Source organism: Carcharhinus amblyrhynchos, chromosome 16 (assembly GCF_965287045.1).
Source record: "Carcharhinus amblyrhynchos chromosome 16, sCarAmb.v2.hapA, whole genome shotgun sequence".
Taxonomy (NCBI): Eukaryota; Metazoa; Chordata; class Chondrichthyes; order Carcharhiniformes; family Carcharhinidae; genus Carcharhinus; species Carcharhinus amblyrhynchos.
In genome coordinates this window covers 9,925,857-9,938,220 of record NC_137339.1, presented here as the reverse complement: position 1 = coordinate 9,938,220, position 12,364 = coordinate 9,925,857, and the positions used below count along the sequence as shown (strand labels likewise).

Here is a 12,364-nt window from a genome sequence, read left to right as displayed (position 1 = left end):
TGTACAGGACACTGGTGAGGCCGCAGCTGGAGTACTGTGTGCAGTTTTGGTCGCCGCACTTACGCAAGGATATTTTGGCCTTGGAGGGAGTGCAGAGGAGGTTTACTAGGCTGATACCGGAGCTGAGGGGGTTGTACTATGCGGAGAGGCCGAATAAACTAGGCTTGTACTCGTTGGAGTTTAGAAGAATGAGGGGAGATCTCATTGAGACATATAAGATGATGAATGGGATGGATAGTTTAGAGGTGGAGAGGATCTTCCAGCTCAGAAAGGACAGTAGGACTAGAGGGCACAGCCTCAAGATAAGGCGGGGGGGACAGTTTAGAACGGAGTTGAGGAGGAACTTCTTCACTCAAAGGGTGGTGAATCTCTGGAATTCTCTGCCCGTTGAAGTGGTGGAGGCTGCCTCGCTAAATATATTTAAGACGCGGGTTGATAGGTTTTTGATAGGCAAGGGGATTAAGGGTTATGGGGAGAGGGCGGGAATGTGGAACTGAGCCACGACAGATCAGCCATGATCTTATTGAATGGCGGGGCAGGCTCGAAGGGCTAGATGGCCTACTCCTGCTCCTATTTCTTATGTTCTTATATTCAGTTAGCTTCACATAAGCACTTGACTATTTTGAGGAGATGTCATCTTGATGTGGAGATGCCGGCATTGGACTGGGGTGGGCACAATACAAAGCCTCACAACACCAGGCCAAAGTCCAACAGGTTTATTTGGAATCACGAGCTTTCGGAGCGCTCATCTGATGAAGGAGCAGTGCTCCGAAAGCTCGCGATTCCAAATAAACCTGGTGGACTTTAACCTGGTGTTGTGAGGCTTCTTAGAGGCAAAGATGGCCATGTTAATCATCTTGGGTGTTTGACAAGGTTCCAGTAGGTGTGTAGGTAATGGTTACAGCTGATCTATACCTCCTCTGATAAGCACTTGCTTGGGAATTCTGTGGACGGATGCAATGGTTACAAGGACAGATATGTGGAACAGACAATGACATTTTGAAGATCTAGTCATCCTTGCAGAGAGGGGTGGTCTTGAAGACTTCAGGCAGGAAGCTGATTTTGGAGATCTGCTGTGAAGAAAAAGGTGGAATCAGAGAACTCAGCAAGCTAGCCGGAGAACTCTGAGCATGTTGGTCTTGAGGATGGATTTAGGGGAGTCTCTGAGAGATGGATTGGGAAGGGAGGGATGGACTCAGGCAGGAGGGAATAGTTTATCTCATACAAGTTGTATTGTTTTTATACTTACTAACCTTCTGCTACTGAGCGAGACAGAACAAGTGTTTTGGGAGAATGAGATGGGGAGAGAACATGGTATTGAGGTGAGATGTACAAAAGGAAAATCTCTTGGAGTCAAATGTTGCTTTGTAGGTCAATTAAGAGACCTCTGCAATTTGATTTTAGTGCATTCCCAGGTAGCCAGTAATAAGAGTAATTAAAATATCAGTACACAGTTCATTAAATATAATTATAAGCATAATTAAGGACCCCACGCACCCTGGACATTGTCTCTTCTACCTTCTTCCATCGAAAAAAAAATGCAGAAGTCTGAGGTCATGGACCAACCGACACAAGAACAGCTTCTTCCCTGCTGCCATCAGACTTTTGAATGGACCTACCTCGCACTAACTTGATCTTTCTCTACACCCTAGCTATGACTGTAACACTACATTCTGCACTCTCTTGTTTCCTTCTCTATGAACGGTATGTTTTGTCTGTATAGTGCGCAAGAAACAATACTTTTCGCTGAATGTTAATACATGTGACAATAATAAAGCGAATCAAAGTAATTCAATATTTTTTTCTCTGGAAATATTTTTAGGTGAATCATGATCTTTTGTTGATCTGACTTAATTACTAACTTTTTATTTGGCTTCCATTCTTCCAGCTAAAGCAATTGATCAAGTTAAAGACAAAAATATGTCGGATACGTTCCGTGAGACCTTCCTGCCACAAGGGCAGCCATTACATCCAGGAGCTTTCATGAAACGTTTGGATCTGGCGGCCATTTTCAATGCAGTTGGCTCTGAGGGTGTCTCAGCGTTTTACAGTGGAAACGTCACAGAGGAGATGGCTTCTGAGGTGAAGAGTTATTTCTGTCATCATCAACTTTTCAAGCTCCAGGGCCTCTCGATTGTTTATAGTAGCAACTAAAATGTAGACTTGTTTGATCTTTGTAAAGCGGTCAACAACTGGATAAACACATAACTACTTGGAGCATATTGTGATGTGGGATTCCTACAGAGTAGATTCCTACAGGCTGCAGCAATAGTGTAATATACGCACAGCTTCAACATTGATCCGCAGCATTGTGTCTGTCTATTGGATAAACAATGTGGCCAACTCATAGAGTCATAGAAGTTTACAGCATAGAAACAGACCCTTCAGCCCAATATGTCCATGTCACCCATTTTTTTAAGCACTAAGTCAGTCCCAATTGCCCACATTTGGCCCAGATCTCTCTATACCCATTTTACCCTTGTAACTGTCTAAATGCTTTTTAAAAGACAAAATTGTATCTGCCTCTACTACTACCACCTCTGGCAACTCATTCCAGACACTCACCACCCTCTGTGTGAAGAAAATGCCCCTCTGAACCATTTTGTATCTCTTCCCTCTCACCTTAAACTTATGCCCTCTAGTTTTAGACTCCCCTACCTTTGGGAAAAGATATTGACTATCTAGCTGATCTATGCCCCTCACTATTTTATAAACCTCTGTAAGATGATCCCTAAACCTCCCACCATCCAGGGGGAAAAAGTCCCAGTCTATCCAGCCTCTCCTTATGACTCAAACCATCAAATCCCAATAACATCCTAGTAAATCTGGTCTCAGTGTTATCTGTATCCTAGCACTAATTGGTGAAGTAGTTATGGTATTCCCTCTTCAGGATTCAGTATGTAGAATAGATGTCCATGCCAGGAATGTTGACTTGCTGTTGTACAAGGACTGACTGTCTCTATCCCTGTTTCTCTTTAGGTTCGGAGTAAAGGTGGAGTACTCTCCGTGGAGGATTTTGCCAATTACAGCGTGATTATTGAGAAGCCCATTGAAGGATCATACCACGGTCTGAATTGATCTCTGTTCGTAGATTGGGAGGGGCTAATTAAACCTGAACCTCCAGTTCAGGAGTTTCTTATCTCTGTATATAGAAATATAGAAGATAGGAGCAGGATGAGGCCATTCAGCCCTTTGAGCCTGCTCTGCCATTCATCGCAATCATGGCTGATCATCCATCTCAATAGCCTAATCCTGCTTTCTCCCCATAACCTTCAATCCCATTTGCCCCAAATGCTACATGCAGCTGCCCCTTGAATATATTCAATGTTTTGCCGTCTATGACTTCCTGTGGTAATGAATTCCAAAGGCTCACCGCTCTTTGGGTGAAGAAATGTCTCCTCATCTCCATCCTAAATGGTCTACCCTGTATCTTCAGACTGTGATCCCTAGTTCTGGACACCCCCACCATTGGGAACATCCTTCCTGCAACTATCCTCTCTAGTCCTGTTAGAATTTTATAAGTCTCTATGAGGTCCCAGCCTCATTCGTCTGATCTCTAGTTGAAGTCCCACAATCCCTGGAATCAGCCTTATACTGCGTTCCCTTGAGATCAAGAACCTTCTTCCTCAGAAAAAGAGACCAAAACTGCGCACAATACTCTAGGTGTGGCCTCACCAAGGCCCTGTATAGTAGCAACAACACATCTCTGCTCCTGTGCTCGAAACCTCTTGCAACGAAGGCCAACGTGCCATTTACTTTCTTCCTGCTGCACCTTTAGTGACTGGTGCACAAGGACACCCGGGTCCCTCTGCACACTCCCCTCTCCCAATTTACAGCCATTCAGGTAGTAATCTGCCTCCTTGTTTTTTGCTTCCAAAGTGAATAACCTCACATTTATCCAAATTATGCGAGGTTTGTGATCAGATTTCTTAAGATGGTATGGTATTAGTTTCGGTGTTAACACCAACACTTCTGAGGTTGTTAGTTCAAGATCTGGTCTAGGACTTGAACATGTAGTCTTGGCTGACACTCGTACTGAACCGAGGGAGTGCTGCATTCCTGAGATGCCATATTACAGCTGACACAGCTGAAACACTGCCTCCCTGTTCAACAACAACAAGCTAATTCTTACTTTTCGTAATACTTAACGTAGCAAAATGCTCCAAGGCATTAAATTAGCAATATCAGTGTCACCTAAACCACTGAAGGAAACATCAGAACAGATGACCAAAAACTTGGCCAAAGAAGCAGCTGAGAAGGATCAACTTGAGAAAGGAAAGGAGAAATTAAAATTGGGAGACCAGAACCAGAGGAGTGCAGAGAACTTATTTATTCTTTCACATGATGTGGGTGCCAATGGTTAAGCCAGGATTTATTGCTCATCCCTAATTGCCCTTGAGAAGGCGACAACTTGTAGGGCTAGAGAATGGTTGCAGAGATTGGGAGGGCTGAGAGTATAGAGAGATTGGAAAACAAGGATGAGGATTTTGCATTTGGGGCATTGATGGATGGAAGCCGGAATTGGTAAGAGTGAAAGGGTTAGGACTTTGAGCACCATAAGATATGGGCAAGAGTTTTAGATGAGGGTAAATTTATTGTGGATGTTCGTGAGAGCATTCTAATAGTCCAGCCTAGAGGTGGTAAAGGTGTGGCTGTGTAAGGAAAGGAGGTGTATCGGCAGAAAGAAAATCAAATAAAACACCCAAGATTGTGGCCCATCTGGTTCGGGTTAAACAGTTGCCAAGTATGGAAATGGTGACCCGGCATCTGAGTTTGCAATCTGAGGGGACCAAAATATTTGTTTCAGTGATTTCGACATTGCGTTAAAGGAAATTTCTGCTCGTCTCATAAAATCCCTGCAGTGCGGAAGGAGGCCATTCAGCCCATTGAGTCTGCATCGACCACAGTCCCGCTCAGGCCCTATTCCCATAATCCCATGTATTTACCCTAGCTAGCACCCCTGACACTAAGGGGCAATTTGTCATGGCCAATCCACCTAATCCACACATCTTTGAACTGTAGGAGGAAACCGGAGCATGTGGAAGGAACCTAAGCAGACACGGGGAGAATGTGCAGACTCCTCCGTGACTCAAGCTAGAAATTGAACCTGGGTTCCTGACACTGTGATGCAGTGGGGTGCTAACCATTGTGCCACCGTGTCACTCAGATTTTCACAGTAACTTCATTGCAGTGTTAACATAAGCCTACCTGTGGCACTAATAAGTAAACTTACACTATTGGGTATTGGACCATCAGTCTGACAGATCAGGGATAGTGAAGGGGTCCAGTGAGGTAGTGGAGAGATGGAGCTGAGTGTTATCAGTGTCCTTGTGGAAGCTGATGATGATTTTTTTTTCTGGATGATCTCAACGTGGAGTAACACTTAGCTGAGAAGCAGAAGGGGCCAAGGACAGAGCCTTGGGCGATGGCATGAAGGAAGCCCGCGCAAGTGATTCTCTGGCTATCATTTGATGAGAGGAATCAAGCAAGGTGAAAGCCACTGAGCAGAAAGGTGATGGAGGAGGGTGGTGTGGACAGTTGTATCGAAGAAAGGGAAGGAATAGATAACCACAAAGTCAAAACGAATGTCATTAGTGGATTACGTTAGGATTATTTCGGTATTATAGGAAGGCAGGAAGCTGGGTTGGAAGGATTCAAGCAATGAGTTCCAGAAAGTTTCGGCACAGATTTAGGCCCATCCCTCTCTCTGCGAGATGTGAACTGACAGATATGAAGGTTCTGAGATCTTCCACTCGAACGGGCAATGGGGACATGATACTATGTTCCAGTCAGACCGAATATGTGCATGGTGTTCATTTTAATTAATTATCTGTACACCTGCAGGAGAATTGGAAACAGATTATTGTGCAGCTGAATGAACTGCCTCTTTCAACATTCAGTTTATATCCTTGGAGAGGAAGGGGAGTTTGGAGATTAGGCGGCAGTTTCCAAGGACAGAGGGGGGGGGTCAAAGGTGGGAAATTTGAGAAGCGGGATGATGAAATCAGATTGAAAGGTGGTGAGGGTAGGAACCATTAACAATGTCGGCTAACATCAGGCACAAGGAGGCAAGTTCTGTAGCTTGGCTGGAATAGAATTGAGTCTTATGGGCAGGATAAACTCAGTGAGACAAGGCAGCAGATGGAACAGAATTGTGAGGAAGATTTGAGTTCTCAGGTCGGGCAGCTGGGAAGATTGGGCCAATTTGCCCAATGTGCTGGGTGTGGGTAACAACTGGCATAAGCCTTGGAGCAGAATTTGAACCTAGAACCTTGTGACTTAGTAGATAGTCTGACTGCATAGTCTTGTGTCAAACAAGCCCATGATCTCCTGGCACTTATTATTGAAGGTGAGGGGAGGGGAGGGTAGTTTAAGAGGACAGTATTGGTGGAACCGAGAATTTTAGCTGGTTGCCAGCAACCCGATGAGAAGATTTGAAAAAGAGTCATATCCTCGTCAAACACCACTTCCTCTTTTTGCCTTCATCAAAACTGAATCCTGCATTATAACAGTGACTGCACAATGGCACAGCAGTTAGCACTGCTGCCTCACAGTGCCAGGGACTCTGGGTTCAATTCCCGGTTTGGGTCACTGTCTGTGCAGAGTCTGCACATTCTCCCCGTGTCTCTGTGGGTTTCCTCCAGGTGCTCCGCCTCCCTCCCACAGTCCGAAAGATGTGCAGGTGAGGTGGATTGGCCATGGTAAATTGCCCCAAATGTCAGAGGGATTAGCAGGGTAAATATGTGGCGTTATGGAAATAGGGCCTGGTTGGGATTGTGATCAGTGCAGACATGATGGGCCAAATGGCCTCCTTTTGCACTGTATGGATTCTATGACTACATTAAGGGAATGTAAAGCATTTTGGGATGTCCTGAATTTGTGCGAAATGCTATATGTGCATTGTGAGGACTACCTACTAAAAGTGTAGGAAAGCAATTTCTTTCCTACAATTTTTAGTGGGCAGCCCTCCCAATGCTTTCATTGCAAGAAAGAGAAGATGAGAGGTCATCTAACAACCACCCTGCAAAGCTTTATTTTTGTGGTGTCTGTTTTTCATTCTTTGAATCACTTGATACACTTGTCCCTCTCTCACTTCTTAATTCTGAATTATCAGCTTGCCAAATTTCACCACAATTGCTAACTGGCCTGTGTGTTTCCTGCCAAAGGGGTTGGACAGGAGAAGGCAATCAAACCTTGTCGGCTCATAGACTTTCTTTAGGAAGTCGCTCACCCTTCATCCTGGCTCACCCCAAGGTGGGAGTCGGCTGTGGCTAAGTTGGCAGCACACTCGTCCCTGAGTCACAAGGTTCTAAGTTCCGCTCCAAGATTTATGCCCGAAAGTCTAGTGCAGTACCGAGGGAGCTCTGCATTGTCAAAGGTGCACTCTTTAAGATGAGACATCAAACCAAAGCCCCACCTCCTTTCCTGGGTGGATGTAAAAGACCCCGTGGTACTAATTTGGAAAAGAGCGGGCGAGTTACTGCTGCAGTCCTGGCCAATATTTACCCTTCAATCAACATCACACAAAGCAAAGTCCAATTTTTTGGTCACTATCACATATGTACGAAATGGCTGCCGCGTTTCCAGTGTTACAACAGTGTGTTTCATTGGCTGGATCTGGTGGTTGTGAAAGGCGCTATGTAAATGAAAGTCTTTTTTTAAAACTGAAAACTACATTTCAAACTTTCTGCTTTCTTTCAGGTCACTTTGTGCTCACTGCTCCGCCCCCACATGTGGGACCCGCGCTCGTTGCTGCCCTCAACATTTTGGAGGGATTTAACGTAACAGCCCAGGCCACCAGGAATCTGACTTATCACTTCCTCACTGAGGTAGGAGTTGTAGAGGCGTGGTACAGTATTACTAATCCAACTAATTTGGGAGTGAACATTTCAGTTTTTAAGCAGGTTTGTAACATTTCTGAAAGATAAGGAAGACACCTGTTCATCAGTCAAAAATGAACAAAGATTACGACTGTGTTATAATACACATGGGGATTTAACTTAACAGGGTGTGCAAAAAATATTTTCAAAATTAAATTGGAAATATACTTTTTTGATCTTGATTTCTGTCTTTTATCGGGTAAGGTGGGCGGCACTGTGGTTAGCACTGCTCCCTCACAGCTCCAGGGACCCGGGTTCGATTCCCGGCTTGGGTCACTGTCTGTGCGGAGTTTGCACATTCTCCCCATGTCTGCGTGGGTTTCCACTGGGTGCTCCGGTTTCCTCCCACCGTCCAAAGACGTGCCGGTTAGGTGCATTGGCCGTGTTAAATTCTCCCTCAGTGTACCCAAACAGGCAGCGGAGCGTGGTGACTAGGGGATTTTCACAGTAACTCCATTGCAGTCTTAATATAAGGCTAATACCAGTGACGGTTACCATCAGGAGCCATGCCTGACCCAGGTCCTTGGAGAGGGGGAGATTCAGGCGAATTATTGCCAATGTCCCTGAATCCTGGATTGGGCAGAAAATATAAAAAATGGACAGCAAACTAGGAGGAAATTGAATTTGTGGGAATGTCTGAAAGCTGCTGTTGAAGGGAAAAATTTTTTTAAATTAATTCACATCACTGGCTGGCCAGCATTTATTGCCTCTGCCAGGTTGCTGGAGAACAGTTGAGAGTCAACCAGATTGCTGTGGTCCTGGCTCTGGCGACCAGACCAAGTGAGAAGAGCAGATTTCCTTCTCTGAAAGGGCATTAGTGAAACAGATGGGTTTTCCCAACAGTTGACAATGGTTTCATGGTCATCAGTGGATTCTTAATTCTAGATCATTTTCATTGAATTCAGTTCCGTGGCGGGATTCGAACCCGGGTCCCCAGAACGTTAGCTGAGTTTCCTAACGATAATACCACTAGGCTATCGCCTCCCTTTTAAGAACCAGCCGATTGTGGAGGGATGGCAAGGCAGAGAAAGTTGAAGGGAATGCTCCAGAAGCAAGTGTGTTTCATAGAATCCCGACAGTATAGAAGGAGGTCATTCAGCCCATCGAGTCTGCCCCAATAACAATCTCATCCTATGCCCCTAACCCCACATATTTACCCTGCTGATCCCCCATAAAACTAGGATCAATTTAGCATAGCCGAACCTAACCTGCACATCTTTGGAGTGTAGGAGGAACCGGAGGAAACCCACATAGACACAGGGAGAATGTGCAAACTCCACACAGACAGTGACCCAAGCTGAGAATCGAACCCGGGTCCCTGGCGCTGTGAGGCAGCAGTGCTGGCCACTGTGCCACCATGCCGCCCCAGATAATGATGTTGTGTCTGAGATAATGATTGGGAATGGTGAAGTGGGGTCTGGGGGGAGCTGAAGATTTGTGCTATTGGTGCATACCTTCCTGCTCCATGGCACACCCTGTTGACAATCCAGGGAGCTCCCACGTCTCAAAGTGAAGGCTTATTTTGCATTCTGTGTGGATGCTGCTAACTCTTCAATTCCCTTTTCCACAGTCGCTGAAAATTGCCTTAGCCTTGGCGAGTGGTCTAGGTGACCCCTTCTTTAATTCCACTATTACTCAGGCAACTGAGCAGATGATCAGGTGAGTGATTTCATTTTCTTTGCTGGCTGTTTCTGAAAGAACATTTCAAATATTTTTAAGGCTTGGAACCACCATTTTGTGCATTTTGTTTTCTTAATTTCAAAGCTGCATATTGGTGATGAGGTGTCTAAAACCTGACAGCGTTTTTTTTTAACAGTGCAGAAGGTGGCCATTCAGCCCATCGAGTCTGCACTGGCCACAATCCCACCCAGCTGCTCTGGTGGTTGTGGGGGGGTGGGGGGGTGTGGTGGGGTCGGGGCGGGGAGCAGGCGGGGTCCGCTGTCACTCTGCGAGTGATCGGTGGGGGGGAAAGTAGGCAGAGGGTTGCAATCGGTCTGGGTAGAGGAGGGGGTGGGTGGATAAGGGGGAAAGTTATGCTGTGGGGATGGGGGCGATGTCTGCGGGGGTCATCGTTCCCAGGCTGCTTTATCCGCTTTTTGCAGCCCGGGAGTGATGTGACAGGAGCGTGATTTTCATTTTTTTTCTATCCGCACATGCGCAGCTCAGAGCTCCGATTATTTCGGCTGCGCTAAGCCCCGCCCACAGCGCAATTCAGACTCGTGATTTCTTTTTTCAGGCTAAGTGCTCATGGGGGCGCCTAGGAACAGATTTCCAAGTGGGATGTGAATTAGCACTTAGAATTAAAATGGTAAAATCAGGCCCAAAGGGTCAATTTAGCATGGCCAATCAACTCACAAGACTTTGCACTGTGGGAAGAATCCAGAGGATACTCTCGCAGATGCAGGGAGAATGTGCAAACTCCACACAGATGGTGACCCAAGTCGGGAATCGAACCCGGGTCTCTGGTGCTGTGAAGCAACAGCGCTAACCACTGTGCCACCATGCCACCTATAACTTGTATGAAGTGTCCATTTTCAAGGTATTATTTATTGTGTAGGATATTACCCCCATTGATCAGCTGATCAAATCAAACAGCGTGTTCTCTCAATTGTCATTATCAGCACCATATAGACCTTACACCACCAGCCCAGGCTTACACAACCCAAAACATTTACTGTTAGATATTATTCTGTGATTGGGAAGCACTTGCTGAATAATCCTGTGAATGCCAATAGCTACACTAACAACCAATTTAAGATCATCGATAAACCTCGTAATGTGGCTGATTGACGCTTGCTAGAAGTGAAATATATTCGTATACAGGGACCCATTCACTGCAAACAAAAGGAATATATTAAAAGCTTGGCCTTTATCATCCAGAAGCTTGGGTGGTCTGTGTTCTTCGGGCAGGAAGGATACTCCGGTTGCAAGCAACAAAATAACTAACTCCACGAAGTAAATGAAAGAAAAAGATTTAATGAAGAAACTTCATTACCCCAACACTCAGGTCATGTCCTCCCCACAATCCCCATCTGCTTACTATTTATACTGGGTCAGCTGACCCTCACAGCATGTTACCATTGGTTACGTATAACAGAATCCAATTTTGTTATAGAATCCTACTGTGCAGAAAGAGGCCATTCGGCCCATCGAGTCTGCATCGACAACATTCCCACCCAGGCCCTATCCCCATCACCCCATGCATTTACCCTGATTGGTCCCCTGACACTAAGGGGCAGTTTAGCATGACCAATCCACCTTTGGAAAACGTACTTTTAATCTTTGGAATTAAAAAATCTATCGATTATTATAGGATCATGATAAAAAATAATCATTGGTTACATTATACCAGCCTGTAGAGTCATAGAGGCATATAGTTCCAAAAAAAGCCCTTTGCCCCACCAAGTCTGCACTAACAATAACTCCCACTAAAGGCGTGCTAATCCCATTTTCCTGCACTTGTCCCATATTCCTGATTGTTATGATATCACAAGGGCTCAATTGAGTATTTTCTCAAAGCCTCCACTACCTTCCCAGGTAATGCATTCCAGATTCCCACCACCCTCTGAGTATTTCCTTATTGGTTTCTCCATGGCAATACCTTGTCCAATCAGAATCAGCTTGCCAACCCATCTATTTCTCCTATAGTATCAATAGATGTGATCATTTGAAGTTTGATATTTTTGCATCTGACTCAAATGAGAAAGTGCGAGATGAAAAGAAGAAAGAAAATTACAGCATTGGAACAGGCTGTTTGGCCCCTCCAAGCCTGCACTGACCATGCTGCCTGACTGAACTAAAACCCCCCACCCGTATCCATCCAATTCATGTATTTGTCCAGATGCCCCTTTAAAAGTCACTATTGTATCTGCTTCCGCTACCTCCCCCGGCACCCACCACCCTCTGTGTAAAAACATTTGCCTGGTACATCTCCTTTAAACCTTGCCCCTCGCATCTTAAACCTGTGACCCCTAGTAATTGACTCTTCCACCCTGGGGGAAAAAGCTTCTAACTATCCACTCTGTCCATGCATCTCATAATATTCTAGACTTCTATCAGGTCACCCTTCAACATCTGTCGTTCTAGTGAGAACAAACCAAGTTTCTCCAACCTCTGCTCATAGCTAATGCCGCCCATACCAAACAACGTCCTGGTAAATCTTTTCTGTACCCTCTCCAAAGCCTCCACTTCGGCAACAGTGAATGGGTCCCTATGTATGAATGTATTTCACTTCCAACTTTGACAACATCTCTCTTTACCGCACTATGTATTATTGTAAAGACAAATGTGCCCTTCTAACACTTTGACACAATGTGTGTTTGTGATGCACCGTGATGCTTTGGATCCTATAAGTCACTTTTTTCAGAAATGTAGTTTGGATGTTGTGCTTTGATGAGGGGTTTGAGGATAAGGGATGTGCTGTTTTCTTTGGCATTTGCACCCAAGCTACATCAGAAGATTGGGTCAAACCTTTTATGGAAACT

At 45.2% G+C, this 12,364-nt stretch overlaps 1 protein-coding gene across 3 annotated transcripts in view; it reads left to right on the top strand.

Moving 5' to 3' along the window:
- Window positions 1–12,364, top strand: part of ggt7 (gamma-glutamyltransferase 7) — a 59,795-nt gene that overhangs the window by 33,243 nt on the left and 14,188 nt on the right. For all 3 annotated transcript variants that reach the window (XM_080204680.1, XM_080204681.1, XM_080204683.1), the window contains exons 7-10: window positions 1,889–2,082; window positions 2,980–3,067; window positions 7,702–7,829; window positions 9,451–9,539. In XM_080204680.1, the coding sequence (XP_080060806.1) occupies window positions 1,889–2,082; window positions 2,980–3,067; window positions 7,702–7,829; window positions 9,451–9,539 (499 nt within the window). The remainder of the gene's footprint in view (window positions 1–1,888; window positions 2,083–2,979; window positions 3,068–7,701; window positions 7,830–9,450; window positions 9,540–12,364) is intronic.